The sequence below is a fragment of the Canis lupus genome, chromosome 1 (genome assembly GCF_011100685.1).
Source record: "Canis lupus familiaris isolate Mischka breed German Shepherd chromosome 1, alternate assembly UU_Cfam_GSD_1.0, whole genome shotgun sequence".
NCBI classification, from domain to species: domain Eukaryota; kingdom Metazoa; phylum Chordata; class Mammalia; order Carnivora; family Canidae; genus Canis; species Canis lupus.
Genome location: NC_049222.1, coordinates 61421516 through 61448725, shown reverse-complemented (window position 1 = coordinate 61448725; position 27210 = coordinate 61421516). Strand labels below are relative to the sequence as shown.

At 36.3% G+C, this 27210-nt stretch overlaps 1 protein-coding gene and 1 long non-coding RNA gene across 8 annotated transcripts in view; one reads left to right on the top strand and one right to left on the bottom strand.

Annotated features, from left to right (window-relative positions):
• Positions 1-485: 485 nt before the first annotated feature.
• Positions 486-2762, bottom strand: LOC102157283. Of its 2 annotated transcripts, none has more exons than XR_005353850.1 (2): positions 1767-2762; positions 486-1487 (listed from the first exon to the last, which is right to left on the bottom strand). It is a non-coding gene; the product is annotated as an uncharacterized LOC102157283 (long non-coding RNA). The 2 variants fall into 2 exon arrangements; XR_005353849.1 differs by having other exon boundaries at positions 1637-1777.
• The window catches only part of TBC1D32 (TBC1 domain family member 32), a 211472-nt gene continuing 186004 nt past the window's right edge, over positions 1743-27210 (top strand). For 5 of the 6 annotated variants that reach the window (XR_005353848.1, XR_005353847.1, XM_038526673.1 and 2 more), the window contains exons 1-4: positions 1743-1898; positions 2093-2252; positions 11560-11721; positions 21802-21982. Coding sequence is in view for 3 of the 6 variants with exons in the window: in XM_038526673.1 (XP_038382601.1) it covers positions 2098-2252; positions 11560-11721; positions 21802-21982 (498 nt within the window). In the remaining 3 variants the exon portion in view is untranslated. Of the gene's footprint in view, positions 1899-2092; positions 2253-11559; positions 11722-21801; positions 21983-27142; positions 27209-27210 lie in introns of those variants that run through there. The other variant, XM_038526674.1, reaches the window with a different exon arrangement.

The window sequence follows — 27210 nt, the reverse complement described above, 5'->3', positions numbered from 1 at the left end:
AGGTTATTATTATTTTATACAGACAATATTCATTAAGATTTACTTAAATGCATTACCACCCTCACTTGCTGTTCAACTATCTTCCCTTCTTGTGTCTCAGGCACTCTATTAAGTTTGTTTTTCTTTTTCCTAAGTTATATCCTTTAGAACGATGGTTCTCAATCTGTGCAGTTCAAATCATCCATGCTTCCCAAGATGATATTTTATAAATACGTGGGGGACATTTTGTTAGCACAATGAACAGATGGCAGTTACCGGCATTTATAGTGTGACCTAGGGATGTTGAACATCTTGAATCACACACCCGACAATCTCCCACACAAAAGAATTGTTTTGGTTCCTACACGACTCCCAATGATTCTGTTGGACACATTCAAGTAGGTAAAAATGTCTTGATAAGTGTTTGAGTATAGGAATGCGTTCCACCTTATATTTGGCACAGTTTTAACACACTGAATTTTCCAGGAATGCAAACACTACATAAATCAAGGAAAGACTGATTTTATTTTGTTCTGGATTTTCACCATAATGGCTTGCTAATTCAGAAAAATCACATCACTCATAGCTATGTTCATCTTGGATGTCTGAGGTGCCAACATAACTCCTCTGTCTTAATCTACACATGTAGCTGTCATATGCTGGGGATTCTATGCACGTGCACACACACGCTTACATACTGAGTTTTATACAAATGAAGTTACAAGTGTGCCTACCCGGGTAGTATGTTTTTTCTTAATGTAGTAGTGAGACCATCAAGATTAAGCATACATTTTTTTTTTTTTTTTTTTACCAAGAAACATGCTGCCACAGTTGGCAAGGACATAGTATACTTTTACCCTTGAAGTAACAGCACAGGTATCAAGGGAATCGCTGATCCTGGCTAACACGTGAAGCGTACCAGCTGTTATTGACGGAGAAGTATACACTGCGAGCTAGGTAAAGGAGAATTCATTGGCATTAAACCACTCTTCAGCGGCTCGGGACTATTCATTCCATGGACACCAGGATCGGATCCCAATGTTACCTTGGACATGACCAGGGTCTGGGGATTTATCTAGATAGGGGGCTGGATGAAGGTCTATCGGTATCCACTGCAGCTTCTTGCACAGGCTCCCCACAGCGTCACTAGGGAATCCACTTGTGAGTCCATGCAAGCTTCATCTCTAACTCGTAAACGTGCCAAATGCGGCCCTTTCGGTTGTGGCCTATTTGCTTCTGCAGCCTCCTCAGCTCCTCTAACTGTACTGGCTCCAGGACCGGCATAGGTGATGCTTCTCTCCTCGCTTCTTTCCTGGACTCCTTCACTGGGTTAAAAGAGGGCTCTGCATTTCCGCAACACACCTACCTGGCGCATTTCTTTCTCTAACACCACACTGAACTGCGCTGTGGTGAAAACGCGGACATCTTTTTGTGCCTGACTACGAGCGCGTCTTCTCCACAGCTCCTGGCAAGGCGATCGGTAAGGGGAACGGATCACTAGATGTTGGCTGTGAAAAGAAAAACGACAGCAACGTCACATTTCGATACCGCTCACGTGATTAAAACGTTTCAGCTCCTCTTCCGTTTCCCAACTCTTTCTCTTCGTTCTCTGTGCCCTCCCACCTACGAACCCGAGGCCAAGGACAGGCAAGCGCACCTGACGCCTCCTTCAGGAGCCCGGCAGCTCTCCCAAGCGGCACTCCCTCCCGCCTAGGAAGCCACGTCAACGCGCTGACGTCACGCGCGCCGCTGGCGTCCCGCCGTCAGGCCCGCCCATCAAAGCCTACCGGGATCTCTCTCTCTCTCTCTTTTTTTTTTTCTTGCGGTCAGCGGGGACAGCTTGAACTGCGGTCGCACGGAAGGCCGGCAACGACGAGTTCCAAAGGCGGCGGGTCCTTGCGGACTCCTGCTTCCTCAGAGTAAGACGGCTTGTTTCCCAGAGAGACGCACGGGCGGCCGAGGGCCCGCCCCCAAGCGCCGGCCGCGGTCTCCCGGGGAACGACGCGGCGCGCGGGCCGGGGCTGGGTGGGGGCGCGCGTGCGCATGCGCGTGCGCAGTGCCGCGGCTTTTGCGCCGACCGGGAGGGACGGGCGTGTGCGCTGCTTTCTTGCAGGGAGGATGGCCCAGTCCTCGGGCGAGGACGCCGTGGTGCTGCAGGCGATGCTGAGGCAGCTGTTCCAGAGCGTGAAGGAGAAGATCACGGGGGCTCCCTCCCTCGAGTGCGCCGAGGAAATCCTCGTACATCTGGAGGAAACTGATGAAAACTTTCACAAGTAAAAAAAGCTTTTTGCTGTCTTCAGCAGACAAACCTTCCCCGCCCGATCCAGAGAAGGGCCAAGTGTAGTTAGAGGATGTTCGATTATTGTCGTTAAAATAGCGCCCGAGCCGGAGGTTCTTTTTGGTTCGTTTACACAAATGCCGAATTTAATGTTTTATTTATTCTTTACCTACTCTTCCAAAGCTGCCGCCGCCCCAGTGCCACAGCCCGCCTGTCCTAATTCTTCATTTTTCCTCATGGGCAGTTCAGTAGCGCTCGTGGCGAAGCGTTCACGTTCTTCCAAGAGCATTCAGTCAGTCCCCGAGATCTCGCTTGCTGTGCCCTGAGGTCTTCCAGGGGCTGCACCGGTTGACCATTCTGAGCACGGCAGGGAATACTGAAGTGAGATTTTTTTTTTTTTTTTTAGAAAAAGATTTTATTTATTTATTCATGAGAGTCACTGAGAGCAGCAGAGACATAGGCGGAGGGAGAAGCAGGCTCCTCACGGGAAGCCCCATGCGGGACTCGATCCCAGGACCCCGGGGTCAGGCCCTGAGCGGAAGGCAGACAGACGCTCAACCGCTGAGCCCTCCAGGCGCCCCTGAGGTGATGTAATTTCTTTCCTGTGGAAAAGCTTGAGTTCTTAAAAAGGGAGAAGCCACATACTCAAGTGTCCTGGTACAGGCAGAAATACAAGTGCTGCAGAAGGGCTACAGAGTGCTCGATGTGGGAGCAGTAGAGTTTTAAGTTTGAAGGAGAGAGGTGCCCTTTTGAGATTATCCTGGAAGGTTATGTTTCTTTAGAGACGTTTTTTCCCTTTGTTTTGGTTTAATTTAAGTTAATCATCTCCTTTTGAAAAGGCTTGTTGCAGGTACCTCAATTAATTATTACTGGCAGAAGTATTTTAAATTCAGTGTTTGTATTTCATTTTGATCTCACGGAGATAAAATTTGAAATAATGAAATTTTCGTGATGAAAATTTTTCTCATGTTACCTTTTTATTTTTTTAAGATTTTATTTATTCGTGAGAGACACAGCGAGAGAGAGAGAAAAAGAAAGAAAAAGAAAGAAAGAAAGAAAAAAAGAAAGAAAAAGAAAAAAAAGAAAAGTAGGTTCCATGCAGGGAGCCCAATATGGGAATCGATCCCGGGTCTTCAGGATCACGCCCTGGGCTGAAGGCAGGCACCCAACTGCTGAGCCACCCAGGCGTCCCTTTTATTTTTATCTTTATTTTTATTTTCTTCTTCTTATTTTTTTTCATGTTTCCTTTAAACTGACTCTTGGGTGCCCTGAGGTTGTATTTATGGGGAACTCCTACCCATTTCTTACATGGGCATAAAGGGATCCTTGAGCCCTTTAATGTAAAAGTCTGTTTGTACTTGCAGTTTTATAGGTTGTATTTATGGTTGTCACCAGATTCTCAAGGGAGTTTTCAAAAGTGTGGAATTCTTGTTAATATAGAGTTCCTAATTTCATTAATATTTCTGGTGATGCATATAGTCTCTTTGTATTTCCATGATTTTCTTGTTTATTTCTTCATTAAATCCTCTAAGAGCTGTACAGCAGACTATAGAATAATTGCAACTTCCTCAAGTTAAGGTTTAACAATGTTTTGTAAACTCATATAATACGAATTTATTTCACACAGAATCCACTTAAACATCAAGTTTGGGGTTTCATTTCTGGTTTTTATTTCATATGCAAGCAGTTTAAATGATTTGTAAATTAGTATGTCACTTTTTGCTAGATTCATATTTTGAGCATTTTTTTATTTCATCTAGATTTTCAAGTTTATTGCTATAAAGTTTTTCATTAATATCCTGTTACCTTTTTAATATTTTTTAGTATCTATATTTATATGTCCCCTCCTTTTTTAAAAAGATTGTATTTATTTATTTATTTATTAATGTGAGACATACAGAGAGGCAGAGACACAGGCAGAGGGAGAAGCAGGCTCCATGCAGGGATCCCGATGTGAGACTCGATCCCAGGTCTCCAGGATCACACCCTGGGCTGAAGACAGCACTAAACCGCTGAGCCACCTGAGCCGCCCCTATTTCCCTCTTTTCTTTTCTTTTCTTTTCTTTTCTTTTCTTTTCTTTTCTTTTCTTTTCTTTTCTTTTCTTTTCTTTTCTTTTCTTTTTTCTTTTCTTTTCTTTTCTTTCTTTCTTTCTTTCTTTCTTTCTTTCTTTCTTTCTTTCTTTCTTTCTTTCTTTCTTTCTTTCTAATTATTTGTGCCTTCCCTCTTCTGTTCTGCTAGGGGTTTATTTTGTTAGTCTTTTAAAAGAATCATCTCTTGGCTTAGTTTTTCCTTTCTCTTAGGTGTATATTTTATGGTTTTTACGTTTCTGCTCTTTATTTTTTTTTCTTCTTGGAAAATTTTAAAACTTTTGTGATTAGTGGTTAGCTCATTAATTTGCAGCTTTTCTTTTTAGTGTGTTTAAGGCTACATACAACCCTGTATTGTTTTCGCTGCTCCAATTTTAAAATGTTTTTCAAATTAAAGTTAGGTCATTGTTGTTCCTCTCAGCAGTCTAATGACTGTTGTAATAAAGTAATTTACTCTTCAACAGTGCATTAGATTAAGTGCCTGCTGATTAGCATAGTTAATGTTCACTGTTTACTGCAGAGATGCTTTTGGCCTGCCTAAAAAATCCAGACACTCTCAAGTTAGAACTACTTTGTAGTGTTTAAGATTTATGATCCTAAAGTATTTTAAGTGGTTTGTAATCTTAAAAGCATAGATGGTAAAATTTACATATTGGTTCACTAAGCTGAGATCTGTGTCTTAGGAGGAAGAAACTCTTTGTATAGGAGAGGAAAAGAGAAGATGCTTGTCTTTGGTGTTTTTGTAGACTCTTAGAATTCAGAGTTGGATGATATATTAAAGGCCACTTAAGTCCAGGTCCTCATATTTTGTCTTTGTTTTCATTGACCTAACTCTTCTTGAACATTGTGTGTTCTTGGGTCACTTAAAGTATATATGGCTTCCCAAAGTGTTTTCTACTTCAGAATTATCTATCTTCCCATCTCCACTATCAGAACATTGGTTTTTTAAATCCACTCAATGTTGTCCTGGTATTGGCAAGAACAATTTTATTAAACAGACTTATAGTGGAAACTGGTGTCTTTAGACTACTGTATTTTTGTAAGAAGATGGTTAGGACAATTGAATCCATACATGATGGGATTTCAGGTAGTATAATAAACTAAAGTGGGGGAAAATGCAGTCATATTTGGGGAGAAACCGTAGTGTAGGTAGTAGTAGCCCTACATGGGGCTTTGGCCCAATGGGTAGTTTACCTGAACTATCTCTGCTTTCCAGAGCCTCTTCTATTTTTTTTTTGCCTTGAACTGTACATATTCTCTAAAAGATCCAAGCTTTCCTCTTTGTCTCTGAAAGTGGCAGCTGGGATTTGGGACTTGTGGAAAGGGAGAGAAGAAGGGATGAGGACATTGCTTTCATTATGTGCATATGTGTCGTGTAGATTTTGACACCTAAACTGGCCCCCAGAAAACGACTGGCCCTGGTTTTCAGTGCTGGCTACACCAGAATCTGTTTGTCCCCATGTATAAAAATACTGATGCTTGGGCCTCTTCATAAATGAATCAGAATTTCCTGGGGGGCTTAGGAGAGGGTGCATCGTAGGGGTTGGGCCTTGTTTTTGAAAAAACTCTCTAGGTGATTCTAACATGTAGCCAGGGTTGAGAACCACATAGAACATATTTGCTTAGATTTATGCAAGAATCTCATGTGTGTATTTTAGTAGTTATCAATCCTGATGATTGTAAAAGTCTCTAATGCAGATGTTCATGTTTGTAGCCCTCACATCCAATATACTTTTGGTTTGATACAGATGGAACACAATATTTATTGATTTGGGTTTATCTTTTGTTTTGCAGAAGAATCTACCAGTGATTTTTTAAATTAGTGAACTCTAGGGTGTTTAAGTGGTAACTTCAAGAAAACATCCATTGTGTAAAGTGATATCCATGTATAGTAAATTACTAAGAATTATATATGTGCTTCCATAATTAATGAATGTATTTTTAATAATTGTTTATTATGATCCAGAAGTCTGTTCTTTGACCTCAAAGGTTGTGGGTAATGTTAAATACCCATTCTTTCTATTACATAACCTTTTTTTATATGCTAATATGATATATAAAGTTAGGTTGGTCATATAATAAGTCTTTTGATTCTGAAATAAGAATTCCAAATATCAGCATTATAATTCATGACTTACTCTAATAAAGTCTCTTTTTAAAGAGTATCATTGCTGATAATTTTTTTCTATATATGATTGAAAAATTTGTTTAAATAGCTAACAGAATGATTTCTTGAAACAAACTTGTACTAGATTTTTTATGTTTTTCTGTCATTAATAGTATTCTGTATCAGTGCATATTTTGGTATATTTTGAACATGTCATAAGTTCATGAAAAATCAATTTTCTTGGAAAAGATCTAGGTAATAAAGCTGGAGAAAAAAATTGAAAAAAGTGAATGTTCTTTTACTCAACTTTGTAAAATTTTCCTATGTAAATGTGAAAAATTCCATATTCATCAGTAGTAAAGCCAAGTAGATGAGGCACATTGTGCCAGTATTTCATTTGAGCTGCTTCTGAAATGTGGTGAGGTGAACATTTTTCCTTAGTAGCAAACAACTATACTTTTGGGTTTTAATGTTCCTCTTTGAGGAATATTTAGAAAAAGATATTTCGCATTCATTTGGTAATAGTGTATTTGAAACCAAATTTTTGCTTTTTCTCATTAAATTACTTTTTTTTCATTAAGTTAATTTTGAGGTACCGTAAGGTTAGTTAAATATATGTATAATGTATTTGGTTTGGGAAGTGTCAAAGTATAGCTATGTGTAGTAACAGTTTTTGCATTAGGATTACCATTATTGTTACAACTGGAATTTAGTAAGGTCAGGTATTTTGTCTAAGGTTACAAGATTGACCAGTGTAAGATTTAGAACTTAAACCTGAAGCAGAGAGATTCATAGATTTCTAAAGGTATAACATTTATTCATTATGTAGATCATGTTCTTTAAAAAATAAGAAACTTTGTTATTAGAAAATTTTAAGATGAACAAGGAAGAAATATTAATAGAGTTCAGTTAAAATACAAAAGAATGGAAGTTGTATTTATTGTAATCAATGGCAAGGATGTATTATTCCCTATATTTCCAGTGCAGTTAGAGTATGTTAATCTGAAAATGTTAACACAGGGGCATCTGCTAAAAATAAATCTGAAAGGTATCTACATTGTAGCAGAACTAACTTCATTAAGCCTATGAAGGATTGTCTATAATAACTTATTAATAATGTAAATTTTTTTGAGGAAAGTTTTACATTTCTTAAATTTTAAGCATAGAGGTGATCCGCCAATATCTTTAGTGGTCAGGGTTTTTTTTTTTTTATTTTTTAAAGGTTTTATTTATTTATTCATGATAGACACAGAGAGAGAGAGAGAGGCAGAGACACAGGCAGAGGGAGAAGCAGGCTCCATGCAGGGAGCCCAACACAGGACTCAATCCCAGGACTCCAGGATCATGCCCTGGGCCAAAGGCAGGTGCCAAACCCTGAGCCACCCAGGGATCCCTAGTGGTCAAGGTTTTATAATGCTTGGAGTAAGTGGATGTTGAAAGGTCAAACTGGCATTCTGCAGGCCATATTTGGTCTGTGGTTGTGTGTGTGTGTTTTTTTAAAGCAACATTTAAAAATTGGGAGATAGCACATAAAATAGTTTTCTAGTTTTTCTTAAAACATTGAAAAATCAACAGTAGGCTAATATTCCTAAATGGCAACAAGTGGCTAAAGCCATGTAGAAGCTCTTCTTTTAACGAGATACCCTTTTATTTCACTACTGCCTCTTCCTTTTCTCTTTTACTTGTGGATGGCTTTACCTGTCTACCCCGGTAACATCTGAGTTTGCAAACCCTGGAATAAGTATGGGACCATTTGAAAGTCTTTTTTATGCATCAAGGGCTCTTTTATAAAATAAGAATATTACCATACCTCCAGAATAATTTCTAAAAATGATGCAATGAGTTCATTTAAAAAAGCTGTGGTTATCATCAGTCTTTTGGATTAGTTGTAGACTGATAAGATCAGTACTATGAGGATTACAATGAAGGGAATAGGATACATAATTTTCTAGAAGTGTTTCTCCCAGCCTATAGCAACAGTAATTTTCTAACCGGGGCACCACTATAGAAAACAGCATTCCTTGTAGGATTTTATGGGGTATTGCCATGAATTCAGATGGTAAAAGAACCGACACAAAATGAATTGTCAGATGAGAATATGAAGCCTTGGATTTTTCTGACCCAAAGAGAAGAGTCCACTTGCAGAAATGAATGTTTACTAATTTGAGTCTTCCAATGATCAGTGAGTCAGTAGAGCATCCAAAGGACCTTTGGCAGCCTGGTAATCCTCACAGTGATAGAGGGCTTTATCCTCCCTGGAGATCTTTTTTTCTTAAAAGAGCAGTAACTTATTAGGCAGTATTCAATTTTGGGGGTCTTGGGTTCTTTTAATTTGGAAGATAAACCAAAACCTTGAAGTATTTTGACTGGGGTCTTCTGGAGATATTACTATGGTCATAGATAAAAATGGTATCATTACAAAAAAGTATATGGTTATTCAAGTTTCCAAAGAGGAGGTTTGAACTTTTTCTCAGCATATTTTTTTTGTTTGCTATTTATAAATGAAGCTAAATAGTGGGGAGGTTTTTTTTATGTGTCTTTTATTTTATAATGATATTCTATTAACTTTCTTGAATACATTTTGTTAATGGACTTCCGTTATATTTCCTCACTGCCTTAGTTATGAAAATATCATTTCTGTTGCTTACAGTTTGGGTTTTAAACAAAGCAAACACAAAAGTATTTTTCAGTTAAATATTTATTTCTCCTAATTGCTTGATTTGTGGCACAGAAATGGGGCTGATAAAACCAAGGAATAATTCGCCTTTCCGTTGTTGATGATGAGATTTAGAATTCATCTTTAGAGTGGCTTCCCTTTAGTTTCAGAGAATTAACATAGGCTTGCCCATGTTTTGTTTCCCACTGAGTATCTCAGAGAGGTGAAGGAAAATTGGTGTGTCTGTTTGACTAGCCTAGGGCAGGATTGTGGGGAGGATTGAGATTGTTTTTAGGGACTTTTCATCTCTTTGCACTTTCTTCCAATCACACTTTTTCCCTTTTCCAGTGGTGTGATGCTGGCTGTGAGGTCTTACTGATTGGGCTGAAAGGGTATCTATTCCTGGATCCTTTTTCATTTACAAGGACATTTTAAAGAAAGCAGTGATACATTTATGGTATTGGAATTTCAGATATTTTGATTCTTTAGAGGGTTTCTGGTTTTGGTGGGATAATTGTGGGGAACACACATTTTTTGGAGTCTTCAGACCTCATCACACATATCTGCCAGCTCTAATCTCAGAGCCAGCTGTGTCTTGATGAAGGTAGTATAGGGACTGTCAAATGTTAAAAAATTAACATCTTTAAAAGATTCTCTTGAAACCTTAACCTTTGAATTACTCTTGCCTGTGTAAGTTTTTGCCATTTTGTATGGAATATGCGAAGATTTGGTTTGTAATTACAAATATACAAACTAAAAAATAAGTTAACATTTAAAATGGATGGAAGTTATGCTTGTATAAGGGAAGATCTTCAAGTAATATAAGGCAATGATGAATCACCAGAAGAAGCAAAAACTGCAAAACTGCTTGAATGATGGTTAGAGGCTTTTTTCTATGATATATGATTCAGGAGGTTTTGAGTTTTGTTTTTCTTGGAGTATTTCTGAAAATTAGCGTTCATCGTTTTGATCTAATATTGCAGGTCATTAAGTTTACAAAATAATGTTTTATATTTCTGCCTTTAGTAGATAGCTATTTTCTTAAAGCTTAGAAGTTACTAGCTAAATGTTGAATATAAATATTAAACATTTAAAAGTAAATTCAATGAATAGCTCAAAACAAAATTTTAAGTAAATTATACTTTTAAATTTAATGTGCCAGTTATAATTTTGAAAAAATAAGATGTAATAGACATACTTCCCTAAATGCAAGAAATTTAAATAATGCGCAGTTGGTAAAAATGAGTATTACATTTATTTATTTCCCTTTTCAATCTCTGTTGAGCATTACAGAACATCTTACTTTATTTCTTGAACGTTTTTGGAGAGTGTGGGGTTGTGGGAATAATGAGTTTTGGATTAAGGTAGACCTGAATTAATAGCTTGTGAATTTTTTAAAAAAGATTTATTTATTTGAGAGAGAGAGAGAGAGAGAGAGAGAGATAGCACAGCTGCTGGTGGAAGGGGAGAGGGAGAGAGAGAAAGAATCCTGTAGAGCAGACTCCCCACTGAGTACAGACCCTGACCCTGATGCTTGGCTTAATCCCAAGACCCTGAGATCACGACCTGAAGCAGAAATCACCAGTGGGCCACTTAACAGCCTGAGCCACCCAATCTCCCCTGAATTGATAGCTTGTGAAATTGAGGAGGCTTTTTAACTTTTCAATTTGTGTCCTCATCTATTTTACCTATTTCATGTGGTAAGACAATAAAGTGCTTGGTGCAGTGTCTAATATGTAGTAATCACTTCAGAGTCCCTCCTTGTTTATATGCAAATCAACATGTTTGGTTGTTTGTGGAGAAAGTCGAGGTGGCCTCATCTAAGTGGAGATGCAGTAATGAAGGGGCTTGGTTGATTAGGTATTTAAATGCCAAGCCAAGGAAGTTGTATTTAAAAGATAATAGCCAATAATTAGTTTTAACTACAACAAATATTTATCGAGACATTATGTATGTGATGTGTTGTGAGGTATTGGTATGAATAAAATGGCTCTAACTCAGAAATAATGAAGTCCATGATTTTTGAGGACCAGGGTGACTACAGTGTTCAGGATAACTATGAGAGGGAAGAGGGGGTGAAAGAAGATGAGCAAGAAGGCTGCAGTAATAATTTCTGTGTGAGGTGATATGGTTTTGCACTGACCAATAGAAATGGAGAAAAAGGAGGAAGTAATGAAGCCAAGGGATGTGTAGACAATGTTAACAGATGTTGATGACTAGGTGAATTGATGGAGTGAGTGGGCATGGGATGCGGAAAATGCTAATGTCCCAGAAAAAAACAATAAAATTCTAGATTAGCTTGGTGATTTGGAACGAAAAATTTAATCCTAGTTTAAGGTAAGAAACCTGAGTATTTTATAAATCTTTCTGTGCTAATATTTTTTTTCTGGGTATGGTTAATAAGTGAGTTCTTGATATTTACTGCATTTGTTTTTTAAATATTTGTTTTAGCTATGAATTTGTGAAATATCTTCGACAGCATATATGTAACACTTTGGGGTCTATGATTGAAGAAGAAATGGAAAAATGGACATCTGATCAGAATCAGGCTGAGGAATCTGGCTATGACACAGTTGTACAGCATGTTACTAAAAGAACTCAGGAATCTAAAGAGTGAGTATGTCCACAATAATATTTTAAAGGAATTTTCTCTCAGCAGGGCTTCTTGAAGGCACCCCTACCATGTCCCTTATAGATGGTGAGGATGATTTTTTATTTTTTTAAAGATTTTATTTATTTATTCATAGAGACAAAGGCAGAGGGAGAAGCAGGCTCCATGCAGGGGACCCGATGTGGGACTCCATCCTGGGTCTCCAGGATCACACCCTGGGCTGCAGGTGGTGCTAAACCACTGCACCACTAGGGCTGCCCAGGATGCTTCTTTCAAACAATGAGTCAGATTGTGCTACTTGAGTCCACTTAACACTGTGAAAGCTGCTCATCTCATTCAGAGTAAAATTCAGAGTAGCTTCTGTAACCTAGAAGGCCCACCGTGAGCCTTCTGTGCCCTCTCCTCCCTCATTTCTTAGCATATTTCCTTTCATACTGCTCCAGCCACACTGGTCTTGTTCTTTCTCAAACAGGCAAGCAAAGCCCTCCCTTAGGGATTTGCAACATATTACTTCTGCTGCCTTAGAATGCCCTTTCCCTAAATATTTGCATGACTTACTCCTTCATTTTTTTTTAATAGACTTTATTTTTTTAGAGCAGTTTTGGGTTGCACATCAGAATTGAGCAGAGTGTACAGAAATTTCTTTCCCACATATCCCTTGTTCCTACATATGCATAGACTTCCCCATTCTCAACATTCTCCACCAGACTGGTACATTTGCTTCAACTGAGGAACCTGTGGTTACACGTCATTATTACAGAGAGTCCATAGTTTACATAGGGCTTACTCTTAGTGTTGTGCATTCTGTGGAATTGTATGAATGCACAAATGTATAATGACATGTATCCACAATGATAGTATTACACAAAGTAGTTTTAATGCTCTAAAAATCCTCTGTGCTCTGCGCATTCATTCCTCCCTGTCTAAATCTCTGGTAACCACTAATTCTTTTATTGTCTGTATAGTTTTGCCTTTTCCAGAATATTATATAGTTCGAACCACACAATATGTAACCTTTCACATTGTTTTTTTTGCTTAATAATATGCATTTAAGTTTCCTTCTTGTCTTTTTATGACTTGATAACTCATTTCTTTCTAGTACTAAGTAATAGTCCATTGTCTGGATGTGTCACACATCTTGGTTGCTTCCAAATGGTGGCAGTTATGAATAAAGCTGCCACAAGCATTGTGGGCAGGTTTTTGTGTGGACATATGTTTTCAACTCCTTTGGTAAATAGCAAGGAGCATGATTACTGGATCATATGGTAAGTTTAGTTTTGTAAGAAACTACCAAATTGTCTTCCAAATTTGCCGTACCATTTTGTATTCCCACCAATATTGTATGAGGTTGCTCTACTTACTTACCAGCATTTGATGTCAGTATTCCAGATTTTGGTTGTTGTGTTAGTAGTAATATCTAATAGTAGTGTAGTGATATCTCATTGTTGTTTCAGTTTGTATTTCCCTGATGACATGATGTGGAGCTTCTTTTCATATGCTTATTTGTCATCTTTATATCTTCTTTGGTGAAATATCTGTTAAGATCTTTGGCCCATTTTTTAATCAGGTTGTTTTCTTATTGTTGAGTTTTAATAGTGTGTGTATTTTGGATAATAGTCCTTTATCAGATAAGTCTTTTGCAAATATTTTTTCCTTTTCTCCCAGTCTATGGCTTATCTTTGTATTCTCTTGACAGTGTCTTTTGCAGAGCAGAAATTAATTTTCATTTTAATTAAGTCTAGCTTATCAATTACTTATTTCATGAATCGTGCTCTGATGACATATCTAAAATGCCATCACCCAAACCAGGGTCATCGAGATTTCCTCCTATGTTATCTTCTAAGAACTTTATAGTTTTGCATTATATTCATAGTTAAGTTTGTGATTCATTTGAGTTAATTTTTATGTTGAGTTTAAAGCACATGTCTAAATTGGTTTTTTGGCATGTGGATATCCAGTTGTTCAGCACTATTTATTAAAAAGACCATCTTTATTTTACTGTGTTGCTTTTGCTCCTTTGTTCCACATATTTGTCTATCCTTTTGTGAATATTTCACAATTTAGCTATAAAGCTAAAACTTTAGCTTTATAGTTTCGAAGTCAAGTTTTGCTGTTGAGGAATGTTATTAGTTCTCCAGCTTCATTCTTCTTAAATATTGTGCTAGCTTTTCTTTTTTCTTTTTTTTTTTTTTTTTGCCTCTTTGTATACGCTTTGGAATCAGCTAGTTTATATTCACAAAATAATTTCCTGGGATTTTATTTGGGATTGCATTGGATTCACAGATGAAGTTGAGAAGAGTTTACATCTGGACAATATTGAGTATTCTTAATCCATGAACATGGAATGGAATATTTTTCCATTTATTTAGTTCTGTTTTGATTTCCTTCAGTTGAGTTTTACAGTTTTGTTTATACTGATCTCTCTCTCTTTTTGTTTAACATTTTATTTATGTATTCATGAGAGACATGGAGAGAGAGGCAGAGACATAGGAGAGGGAGAAGCAGGCTCCGTGGGGAGCCCAATGCGGGACTTGATCCCAGGACCCCAGGATCATGACCTGAGCCAAAGGCAGATGCTCAACTACTGAGCCACCCAGGTGCTCCTGTACTGATCTTATATGTATTTTGTTGGATTTATACCGAAGTGTCTCATTTTTGCTAATGTAAATAGTATTATGGCTTTAATTCCCAATTCTAAGTAGAATTCTAAGTTCATTGCTGGTATATAGGAAAGTGATTGATTTTTGTGTATTAAACTTGTATCCTGCAACTTTGCTGTAATTGCTTGTTAATTCTAGGAGTTTTATTATCATTTTTGTTTTCAGATTTTTAGCATAGACGATGTCATTTATTAACAAGGACTTGCTTTTTCCTATCCAATTTGCTTGCTTTTTACTTCCTTTTCTTGTCTTATTACATCAGTTAGGACTTCCAGTAGGATGTTGAAAATCAGTGGTAGGAGGGAATGTCCTTGAGTTGTTCCTGGTGTTCCTTTACTTTTTCTAGGTCTCAGTTCAATGTCACCTTATCAGAGAGACCTTCTCTGACCTTTGTATGTAGAACAGTAGCCTGTCCCTTTTACTTTTTCTCCTTTTTCCTTGGTTTATTTTTCCTTTTCATGTTTTGTTATTGATTAATATGAGATGATATATGTATTTGCTTATTTTCTGCTTATTTTCTTTATTTCCCCACTAGAATGTAAGCTCTATAAAAGTAGATAATTTTATTTTTTCCATTTCTGTGCCCTTAATGGCTTGAAAAATGCCTGGCACATTTTAGGTACTTAATAGGTATTTGTTGGATGCATTAATGATACTGTCTCTTGCCAGTATAATCAAATTTATTTTACTGATGTTTGACATGATTTCGACTTTAGCAATAAATAGTTTTTTCTTTTCCCTCATTGTATAGTAATCACCTATTTAATAGAAACTACTATATGTTAGGTTTTAGGTCTTGGGGCTCTAATGTTAAATAAGATGCTTCCTACCCTTGAATAATCTAATCCATAGTGTTTTTAGGAGTTTGACATTACACTGAAAAATAAATTCAAAATAGATAACTTCAATATAGTATAAATGTCATGATATATGCAAAAGATCACATGGAAATATACAGGAAGATGTTAGAATATATACTAAACAGCTATAACAAAGAAACAACAAAATGTAGTGGCTCAAAGAAAGCACATTTTTTTCCCTCCTTATACAATACTTCAGAAGTACGTGAGTGCAGGATAGGTAGGTGGATCTGTCCAGTGAATTTATCTAGGGACCCCAGGTTCTTTGTACTTCATTGTTCCATTGTATCCTGGGGCAGAAGCTAGTCAACTTTTTCTTTAAAGCGCTATGTAATAAATATTTTAGGCTTTGCAAGCTGTTGTAGTAATAATACAGCCATACACAATATGTGAGTGAGAATGTACCTGTGTTCTGATTAACCTTTACAAAAACAAAGGATAGGTTAGGTCCCGAGTATGGATTTTACCAACCTCTCTTCTTATTATTCCCTTCACCTGCATAGTCGTAGCAGCTATACTAACTCTACAACTAGGTTTCAACATGGACAAGAGAAGGGAGAATAGGAAAGCAGGATTCTTTATTCACTCACTTTCCATTGGCTAAAACTTGGTCACATGCTTATCTACAATGGAGACTGAGAGGTTTAATGCTGAGCTGATGACCCTGTCCTCACAGTGATAACTTTGGGTAGGAGTATTAGGAGTATTAACCTAACATTAGGTGCAAGAGGGGGGAGGATGGATACTGGAGACGAACCCTCTCATTAGGGCTCATTCACAGTTGGACAGTAATTAGAAAACTAAAAAAAATAAGTATGTTATTTGTGAGCTCAGTTTTTGTTAAATTAATTTTAAGTCCATAAAATTTTCAGATATCAGTACTAGAAAATACTTTGGCAATAATTTGTTCTAAGGTCCTTAATTTACAGGCTCAGAGAGGCAAATTAAGGGATTTTCCCAGAGTGATACAGTTGTTTGATATTGGAATCCAGCGTAGAGCCTGTCTTTCTCTGAGTTCCCTTTTGGGGGTACTTTCAGTGAATGTTGCCCCATAAGAATTCTTATATTGTTTTTTCTGCAGTTGCTTTTTATAATTACTTGTGTTTTTGACTCCCTGCTAATCTATATGGATTCCTAAGGGCAGGAGCTGTGTGGCTGTACATGTATGACTTTCAACCCTTTACAAGTGCTCTCCATGTATATTGCTTATTGCTTGCCTGCCTTTCTGGCCTTACAGAAGATGAGAACAATATAGCTTCTGTTTGATTTGATGTTTTAAAAACTGCCTTTTAACTAAAGAGGTCATGAGGCTCAAAGTTGGCCAGGTGAATGGAAACCCTTAAATGGAAGCCAAGTGGATATCATAGACATTAGGGAGGTACTTGGGTTCTTGAACAGTGGGACAGCATGACAGAAAATACCTAACTGTCACTCAAAGTATAATTTAATACAGAACAGTAACTGAGAAGAAAGAAATTTGAAAGCTTCCTTTTCACATTTAAGCTCAGCTACTTGGATATTCCATGTTTTAATGTTTCAATCCTTGGCATAATTGATAATTTGAAGGTCTGTTTTTTTTTTTTCTTTACCTGTAGCATGAAATGTGACACAACAGAAGACTTGAGGGCTATAAGGGGCAGGATTGGGGGGAGTAATTTTCGAGTTTCTCTTGAATTCATACTTATTCTTGGGGGTACTTGGGTAGCTCACTTGCTTAGGCGTCTGCCTTTGGCTCAGGTCTCAATTCTGGGATCCTGGGATTGAGTCCCACATTGGGCTCTCTGAGTGCTCAGTGGGGAGCCTGCTCCTCCCTCTCCCTATGCCTGCCACTCTGCCTACTTGTGCTCCCTCTGTCAAATAAATAAATAAAATCTTAAAAAAAATTCATGCTTATTCTTGTAGCTCCGTTCTTTAGCTTCCAATTCTTCCAATTCCGTTCTTTAGCTTCCAATTAAAAATTGCTATCTGAAGCTAAGTGGCAATAACTTTTTTACTCTAATAAAAATTTTACAGAATTTTTATTCATAGTAAAGTCTTTTAAATTTGGATCCCACAAATTTAATTTTGGTAATGATTTGGGTATATGACATTTCCTTCATTCTATTCTCTGGACTTGAATATATGTGATGTGTCTAGGGACCTTTGGCATTGTGTTTTTCCATGCTGGGTCATCATGATTGCCTTTTACTGCAGTTCGAAGGCAGGTATTGAAGCTTGGAATATGGCTCATCTTTCCAGTATTACAAAAATTGGATTATGTACTTGAACTTATGTTACCTATTGTATTTCAAAACATTAAGTCTGATTTATTTTTATTTTATTTTTTTAAAAAAGATTTTTATTTATTTATTTGAGAGAGAATGAGAGAGGAAGAGATCATGAGCAGGGGGGAAGGGTAGAGGGAGAAGCAAACTTCCTGCTGAGCAGGCAGGTCGATGCAGAACTTGATTCCAGGACCTTGGGATTATAACCTAAGCTGAAGGCAGATGCCCAATGGACTGAGCCACCCACGTGCCCAAATCTGATTTATTTTTAAGTGCTTAAACTCTTTATGATTGGACAGGATCACTTTCCTTTTGTGACAAGTTACTGTATTATTTAAATAAATATGTTACTGAACAATGCAATAGTGTACACCTATTAATAAATTAATAAAGTTCAAACCACTAAGATATATTAAGTAAAAGCCATGCAGATTAGGATTTCTTATTTATTGATTTTAAGGAAAAAAGCTAACATCATATTCATCTTTGGATAATTACAAATAATCTATTTCTGGCAGTACTCTTAAATTTATTCTAAAAGGAGTATTAAAATATTTTATTAATCAGAAAATGAAAGCATTTTCATGCTAAGAGCAAAGTTTTCTATGGGACTGTTAGGATTTTTTTTTTTAATCTCTGGGTAAGCCATTTAATTTTCTTGTGTTTTAGTTCATCCACATGTAAAAATTAAAGCAATAATAATTACCTCACAAAGCTGTTAAATGTCTTGAGTGTTTGTCTTCTGCTTTGTGAGTTGTAGATGAAAGATTGTAAGTTGTGCAGTTTTTTTTTCTTTTGTGTGTGTGTGATGCTTTAGAAATTAGTATTGATGATTAGGCATTAGTACCTCTATTAACAGTATTTTAATCATAATTAGAAATTATTTTCTTAAACATTTTAATTTTTAAAAAGATTTTATTAACTTATTTGAGAGAGAGAGAGAAAGAGAGAGAGAGAGAGAGACACAACATGAGCAGGGTGAGGGGCACGCTGACTTCCACCGCGCAGAGAGCTAGACGTGGGGCTCTATCCCAGGATCCTGAGATCATGATTCCAGCCTAAATCAAGAATCAGATGCTCAACCTACTGGGCCACCACGTCTCCCCTTTTTGATATTTCTTAAAATAGAGGTTTACTGGTGGAAGAATTCATTTGTAGGGTTTGTCATCTATTCCTCATATATGTAACTACTCACCATGTAGATTTTCATTATTAATTGATGTGGCTTTTATTCACTACCTCTTAGAACTTTTTCTTATTTTCACTTGGAATATTGAGTAAGTCTTAATGGTCTTCATGCATTTGTTTTGTTTTTTTCCAAACTGCAGTAGCTATTTTGAGGTCTAGTTCATTTGACTCTTGATATTGGGGGTTTGGCTTTTTTGTTTTTCAAATTTTAAAAATTATTATTGGGGCACCCCCTGCTCAATGGAGCATGCAAATCTTGATTTTGGGTTTGTGAGTTTGGGCCCCTCATTGGGTGGAGAAATTACTCGTTTAAAAAAGATAAAAGTAAAAATTATTATTCTTATCTCTTTCTGTGGACAGTTTGCTGATACTTTTTGTGGAAGAATTCATGTTGGTGTTTTCAAAAAGGTCAGGAGGAAACATGTCTAAAATGGAATGTACAGATTTTCTGTGAATTTTAATTACCCTTAATCTAACCCTATATACATCATTGAGATTTTACCTTTATATTCATTATTTAATTACCGTATTGTCAATTTTTTTCCTGAGATCTTTTTTAAAGATTATTTATTTATATATTCATGAAAGACACATAGAGAGGCAGAGACATAGGCAGAGAGAGAAACGGGCTCCCTGTGAGGATGGGGGACTTGATCCCCAGACCCAGGATCACGCCGAGCTGAAGGCAGATAGATGCTCAACTGCTGAGCCACCCAGGCATCCTGACCATATGGTCAATTTTAAGAGGAAAGGACTTTATGTTGTTTACATGGCTATACGTAACTGCAAAGGAATCTGGGGGTTATAGTTTAGGCCTGTCCAGCTATAATCCAATTACTGTCGAAGAAGAGAACAGGTTTTGATGGTTAGCTCTTGATTGCTACCAGGGCATTGTTATGCTTCCCTGTTTCTTGCTACTGTGAATGTGTAGAGGAGAAAGCTAGAGTCCTCCGTCTCAGTTATCCTGTCTCCTTCGCCATTTAGTCTGATGAGTGACCTAGGGTTCCTTCTTGCTCTTTATATCCTCTTACCTTAAACTTGGATCCTCCCTGGACTTTTTCTCACTTCTATAGAAGTTCTCTTCTGTATGTGTTTTCCTCCTGTATTGATTCTAACTATTACCATCTTCTTGTAATATTTAGTGTTTTCTCACAATTTCTGGTGCTTTAAAAATACATACATAAATTATGTATTAAACTTGCTTCTAGATATATATTGCACAAATTATATATTGCTAAATCATATTAAATATATGAGAATATATTTTAAGTCATATAGAATTATATATTTAATAATATATAATGTATAACATATAATTTAAAATATATTTTAAAATGCCTTTAAACTTTAAAATCTCAGTCTCCTATTTCTATCTAAATCCTCAAGCATGGTTTTGTTGTTTTTATGATAGTAACTTACCTATCCTTCCTTTTATTTATGGAGTTAAAATGACCCATTTACCAAAATATAAAGAAAGGGAATTTTCTGTGCTTATTTTCCTGATGTATTTTTATTACAACATGATAATAAATATATGTATTATGCTTTATATTTACAAAGAACTTTCAGATACCTACTCTTGCTGTGGCTATGTGAAATAGGTTAGCTAGATTATATATTTTTTTTATCTCATTTTATAATTGAGGAAAATTAAACTTATTTATGGTGACAAAGCTGGTAGGTAGTCAGGATTTTTTTTTTTTTTTTAATTTATGAGAGACACAGAGAGTAAGAGAGAGAGAGGCAGAGACACAGGCAGAGGCAGAAGCAGGCTCCATGCAGGGAGCCTGATGTGGGACTCAATCCCGGGACTCCAGGATCACACCCTGGGCTGAAGGCGGCACTAAACTGCTGAGCCACCTGGGCTGCCCAGTAGTCAGGATTTTAATACAACTTTTCTGATTCCAAATTTAATACTTTATTCTAGTATGTTTATTTAAATATAGACATTTCAATGGTCCAGGTCACCTAGTCCTTATTTGTAAAACAAAAGAGTACATTAGATTTTTTTTTTTTTTATAGTTTCATTTAGCTCTAAAATTCTATTTCTAAGGTTAATATGGATGCTGGAGAGTTTGCACTTAATAAGTGGAGAACTTTATAAGTTCTTTTTGAGACTTTTATTTATTACTTTTATTTATTATTTTTTAAGATTTTATTTATTTTAGACAGAGCGAATATGCTCACATACACACACATAGGTGAATTGGAGAGGAGTGAAGGGAAAGAGAGAGAATCTTAAGCAGGCTCGAAGGGTTTGATCTCAGGACCTGGAGATTATGACCTGAGCCAAAATCAAGAGTTGGATGTGTAACCAACTGAGTCACCCAGGCACCTCTCTTTCTAAGATTTAGATCCATGGAAGTAAAAGGGATTTAGAAGCTGTCTGGTTCAAATTCTTACCAATTTCAAGAATCCCTTCTTAACATCTCTGACAATGGGTTCTTTAGCGTCTCTTGTAAAGGGCCCACTGATAGCTTAACTCTTATTTAGGTCTTAGTGGTGGCTATAGGTGTCTATAGAGATCAAATATAGGCAGAGGAGAAATGAAGGAAAGGAATCGAGGAAGGGAGGAGAATAGAGAAAGAAGTAGAAATAAAGCAAGGACTAAAGGACTTGCCAGACAGACTATTCTGGTTAAATATGATATTAGCAGTTGGCTGTTGCTGAGTACTGGTGTCCATGCCGTTGGAACATCTTGCTTTATACTGTGTTAATTTTACTACTTTGGTTCATGTAATCAGATGAAGAAGCCTGGGAAATCACACACATTTTAGAATCCTAATTAATATTTATTCCTGTTGTGTGAATTCCATTGTGCCATTGTTTTTTAAGAAAACCTGACATAGGAACAGCTGGGTGGCTCAGTGGTTGAGCATTTGTCTTCCTGAGCAGGGAGCTTGCCTCTCCCTCTGCTTATGTCTCTGCCTTTCTCTCTGTGTCTCTCATAAAAAATTAAAAAGAAAGCCCAAAACTGACATATTTTTTTCTCTTTGGAATTGTGCTCTTAAAGGAACTTTACAGAAAAAAAATAAGGTAGTTCAATTTAGCTGAGTGTTTTAATTTGTGCTAATATTCTTATTCTTACCAAGACTGCTTTGAATTTAAAGATACAAAGAAATGATGCATTCCCTGAAGAATATCATGATGGTAGTGGTGGAATCTATGATTAACAAGTTTGAAGAAGATGAGATACGAAATCAAGAGAGGCAAAAAAAAATTCAGAAGGAGAAAAGCAACAACAGTTACTGCACAGATAATTGCTCTGATAGTGATTCATCATTCAATCAGGTGTGTTGTTTCATTTTAATTTATGTCTTGAAATGGCATTTAATAATCAGTAACTTCAATACATTCTTTGTTAGCCAGATTTTTTCTGCTTTCCAGTTTTAAGATTCAGAAGAAAAATAATAAAATTACCTAATCTTAAAAATTGAGTACATGAAATAATATCTTCTAGAATCATATGTTTAGTGATTACATTATATCTGAGACCAATCTTAATGAGGTATGAAAATAAACTAATTGATTTTTTTAATAATGCTTGAAACATCTGCTTAAGCTTTAAACAAAGCATCTTATTCCTGATTGATTTTTATTAATCAAAGTTTATATTACAGATGAAATATGGAAATAAAACATTTTTCTTATCTTCTAAGATGAAAGTCACTGTGAATTGTTAGTTTTAAAACATTAAGCTTCTTTGTAATATCAAAGATTTGAGGTTTTACATTTTTTCTTTCCAGGTTATTAGAATCCTTGTCATTTGGCTAGAGCAGAGCTAGCAGAAAGGCCACTGGTTTGATTAGTCCCAGTAGAAGACAAAAGAGACTAGTTAGACTAGAGCCTTAAATGCATGTACCATCAACTTCCCCACAGAAACTTCCAGGCCAAGTGGAGTCTCTCTGACCTTTGTGTGAATCCTACCTGATATTTTTAATGAAACATTTCATCTAATTAATGCTAACGTGAGGACATAGCTGTAACAGATGCCAAATACCAAAAAGGGATTTGGGGAGTTTGGGTGAAATGTGAAAAAGTCACACATACTGATCATAGTTGAGACTGCACTTTTGAGGGAAATATGTTTGGAAGTTGTTAAAGCAGAACTTAAAATTTGCTTTGCTCAGGAGAGATTGTGCTAAGTTTAGAATTTTACAAGTCAGGTTTATTTTCTACCCTTGATCTTAGCCAAAAGGCTGAGAGCGATTGAGGTTTATTTTTTGATGTGATGGGGAGGAAATGGGAAAGACTGAATTTCTTTCACCTTGTGGACCTTAATATTTCCTGTTGGATATACTCTTTAGAAGAAGCTGGGTTACAGAGATTTTAGTTTAGTTTTATTCAGTAGGTTTATGGAACTGCTTCAGATCAAAGAAGGCCTGGAAAAACATACTGTAGGACTCTGGGTACTTACAGGATTATACTTTATTTATTTGATGAACCATCCATTTACATTGAAATTGAACAATAAGAGGAAAAAAATGGAGCATTGTTCCTTGTTTTAAAAAGTCCAAGTATTCAGACCGAAAACATTTTAGATTTTCACTCAATTCTATTTCTTGGTATTTCTCCTTGGAATGTGCTCAGAAATTATTTGCTTAACTTATCCTTTAACATAAGTAAATATGTTTTAAAAACTTCCTTTAGAAGTATCTACCTATATTGATATCACCAGCAGATTTGTCTTGTGTTACTTTACAAATAAAGTTGGCAGATACTACTCCCCTCAGGAATTTTCAATCTAAGAAATATCTAGAACAGTTGAAAAATCGTAACAAATATGTATTACACGGAAAACACTATCTACTTTTTCCAATTAAAGAAGTTATTAGTTGGTTGCTATGGAAATTTATGTCAGTCCACTGATGCACAGTAACACACAAAAAGACCTTAAAAAAAATAGGTAGCCTTTGGGGAAGGCATTAGGTTCATTCTGATGTCTACTGTAACAAAAAATTTTCATTGCTTGAATAACATTTTTAAAGATAGTATATACTATGTTTAAGAAGATACTGAATATAATTAATAATTAAATGATAAATAATTAAAGGGTAGTAGATTAATGAGGCTACTCCAATCAGATACCTATTAAAAACTATGCTTTTTTAAAAAAATTAATTTATTTATTTTAGAGAGAAAGAGCACATGAACACAAGTGGGAGGGGCAGATGGAGAGGGAGCCCAGCCGACTGCGGCTCAGTGTCACAACCCTGAGATCATAAACTGAGCCTAACCCAAGATTTGGACACCCCCAGGCTATGCTTTTCTAATATGCATTTTAATCTGGGAGAACAGGCAAATATGAATTTGAGGAATTTCAACTCTTTGGTTGTCTATTTACCTAACATATATGTACTGGGTATATACTATGTGTAATAGTTTATGATAAGCACTGCCAAAGTGAAAAGATTAATCAGGTATATATTCTTCAAGGAGCTTACTTGAGATTGTGAAGATGTTATGTACATAAATAACAGAGTTGTAAGGTAGAAATAATGCATCCTGGGAAATCTAAAGAAGAGTCTTTATAACTAAGAATATCAAAGAGCTATAGAGGAAAGTATTTCAAACAAGGAATAAAGCAGCGAGGAATGTGGCCTATTGGGTAACCTGAATAGTTTGTTTATGTGAAGGGTTAGAACAAAGAGTTGGTGGGGAGTAAATTGGAAGGGTAGGTTAAGGCCAAATTATGGGGCAGAGATTAGACCTTAGTTATTGTTCCTAGCTATAAAATTTTAGTGCCTGGTACATTAATTACATAATAGGTATCTGAAAGACAGTATGATGCCAAATAAATATATGAGAAATAAATTAATGCATTTAAAAGCTAAATTGGATTGTTTTGCAAGAAAAGAGCAATCATTTTAGGTTTCTGAACAGAAAAAGTGTGTTGAGGAGTTTTAACTGATAATTGTGTACAGAGGGCAGGAGCACGTGAGAAAGCAGTCGTAGGGAGAGAACTTAGAAGGCTATTTTAATAGTTGAAGTAAGAAGAAAGCCTGAACAAGGAGGCTTTGTAGGAATAAAAAGAGACTAATGTGAGAATTATTACAGAGGTATGACATTAAACTTGAGTATTGAAGTGTTTTGGGGTGAGTAGAGCAGAGTGGAATAGGGTCAGAAGTCTAGCAGTGGTTTCAAGCTGAGGTGGTAGGAAGACCATGGTGTCATAAGCCATGCTTGGGATTAGGGAGGAAGGTTAGGCGTGGAGAAGAATATGGGGAGGTCCTTTTTTTTTTTTTTTTTTTAAAAGATTTTGAATATCAGATACCAGTAAGGTATTCCAGTGGTGTAACAAGTGGTTTCAAATGCAGGATTCACTTGGTAGAAAGGTTAGGACCACCAAAATAGGTGAGACCTTAGGAAATACATTTTCAGAGGGCCAGGAGAGACTAAAGGATGGATCAGAAAAGAAGGTACCAAACCACAGTGCACTGGGTAGGAACTTAAGACGGGGATGAATTTCAAGGTGGAAGTGATGGTTAACTAGCTGTAATGAAGGATAGAGAGAAGTCAGTCCTGAAGACTAAGAAAAGATCTTTGAATTTGATTAAGAGTTTACCAGGATAATATTGGGGGGGAGGGAAGGGGAGGTAAGTTGAAGGATCATCATGTTGATTAGCCTTAATCATTTTTGTGAAATAAAAGGTAAAACCATTTTTAGAGAGTAAGAGTTGCTTGCCTAGAGTATTGCACACGAGATTAGAAAACAAAGGCTTTTGTCACAGTGAATGTTTAAGTAAATGAATGTTGTTAAAAGTTATGTAATACTTTTTTTTTTTTTTTTGCGGGGGCAGATCATTTTAATCATCTCATGGTACTTAGAAATCCAAATGTGTTCAATGCAAAACAACCTAAACAGCAACAGTACATATAAAGCTCACATTAAGGATAGCAATTTACTGGGGTACCTGGGTGGCTCAGTCAGTTAAGCATCCGATTCTTTTTTTTTTTTTTTTTTAGCATTCAATTTTTTTTTTTTTTAGCATCCGATTCTTTTTTTTTTTAAATAAATTTATTTTTTATTGGTGTTCAATTTGCCAACATATAGAATAACACCCAGTGCTCATCCCTTCAAGTTTTTTTGACGGGTGCTTTGACATCATATTAGTTGCTTCACCAAATATGAACTTGCTGTAGTTGAGAATGTTCAAACAATGTCTGGCTCCCCATTTATCAGAGTTGTTATAGAGTATGCCTCAGTATTGGAAAAGAGGCTGGATTAGAATGGAATCTATAGAAATCAATGAATTACATCTTTAAATTGCTTGATTTTGAATAGCTAGTTGGTAGGTAGAGTCAGTTATTTTATATTTTCTCATAAAAAATTTCCTGAGAAACAGGAAATTTACTTCAAACTTAAAGATTTTATAACAACAAAGCAAAAGGCTTTGTAATTTTCCCCATTTAATTCTTACCCATTTAATCCTTCCCAGTGACACTGGGAGGTAGATGTGAAAACTGAGGATGAGGTTAAAGACTCCAGGGCCACATAACTAGTTAAGATTGACTCGGGGATTGAAACTTTATCTATCCAATTAAGATTCATGTCCTTGACATTATGCTTATTTTTTAGTAAGTTGGATGGCAAGACATTTTAGACCTAGATAAGATCTGGTAAATGTCATGATAGCAGCAGAAGGATCAGAAGAAATCAAGTTTATAAGAGAGGCAAAAGGGCCAGGCTAAAGGGGGGAGAAAAAGCTTGTCTAGCAATGGTGCCTTGGTTTAAGGTTTCAGCAGTGAAGTATGGGGTAGTTGGAGTTAAAATATGTGGAACTTGAGGATTCTCATATGTGACTTACTGATGTTGGGTATAGGACATAAGGGAAAGTAAAAACCAAGATTGACTCCTATTTTTGATCTAAGTAAACAATCTGGATGTGGAGTAGTGTCATTTAGGAGGATGAGGAAGTTTGAGGGAGGAGCAGGTTTGGAATAAAATCAAGAATTCTGTCTTGGACATATTAAGTTTGAGATGCCTACTAGACATCCAAATGGAAATGTTGAAAGGATAATTATATATAACTTTGGAGATGAAGTGGCTGATGGAGATTTGAGTCATCATGATGTACTTAAAGAACTAGATGAGAACACCTCAGGAAAGAGTATAGGTAATAAAGATGTGGATGGGAATCTTAGTTCTGATAGCTGGGTGACTTGGAGCAGTTATTTAACCTCAGTTTTCATATTTCCATATTTCAGCCCTTGTGAATAAAGATCATATAGGGGTTGTTACATAAAAGGAATAAATGACAGCTATTGTTTTAATGGAAGTTTTATTTTTAGATGATTATTTTAGATATTAGTCATATTTAAATTGCCTTTAGCAAGAAAAAGACCCTTTCCTTTTCCAAAGTAGCTTATGGTGTGCTATAAACTTTTTTCTAGATGGAAGCTTTCATCTCGAGAGTTTTTCACCAAAAAGGAGGCATGGAGAAAGACTAAGGAAAAGTACAGAAAAGAAAAAGGGACACAAATGTTCAAGCAGCATCATAGCCATGCCTAACTAGGGT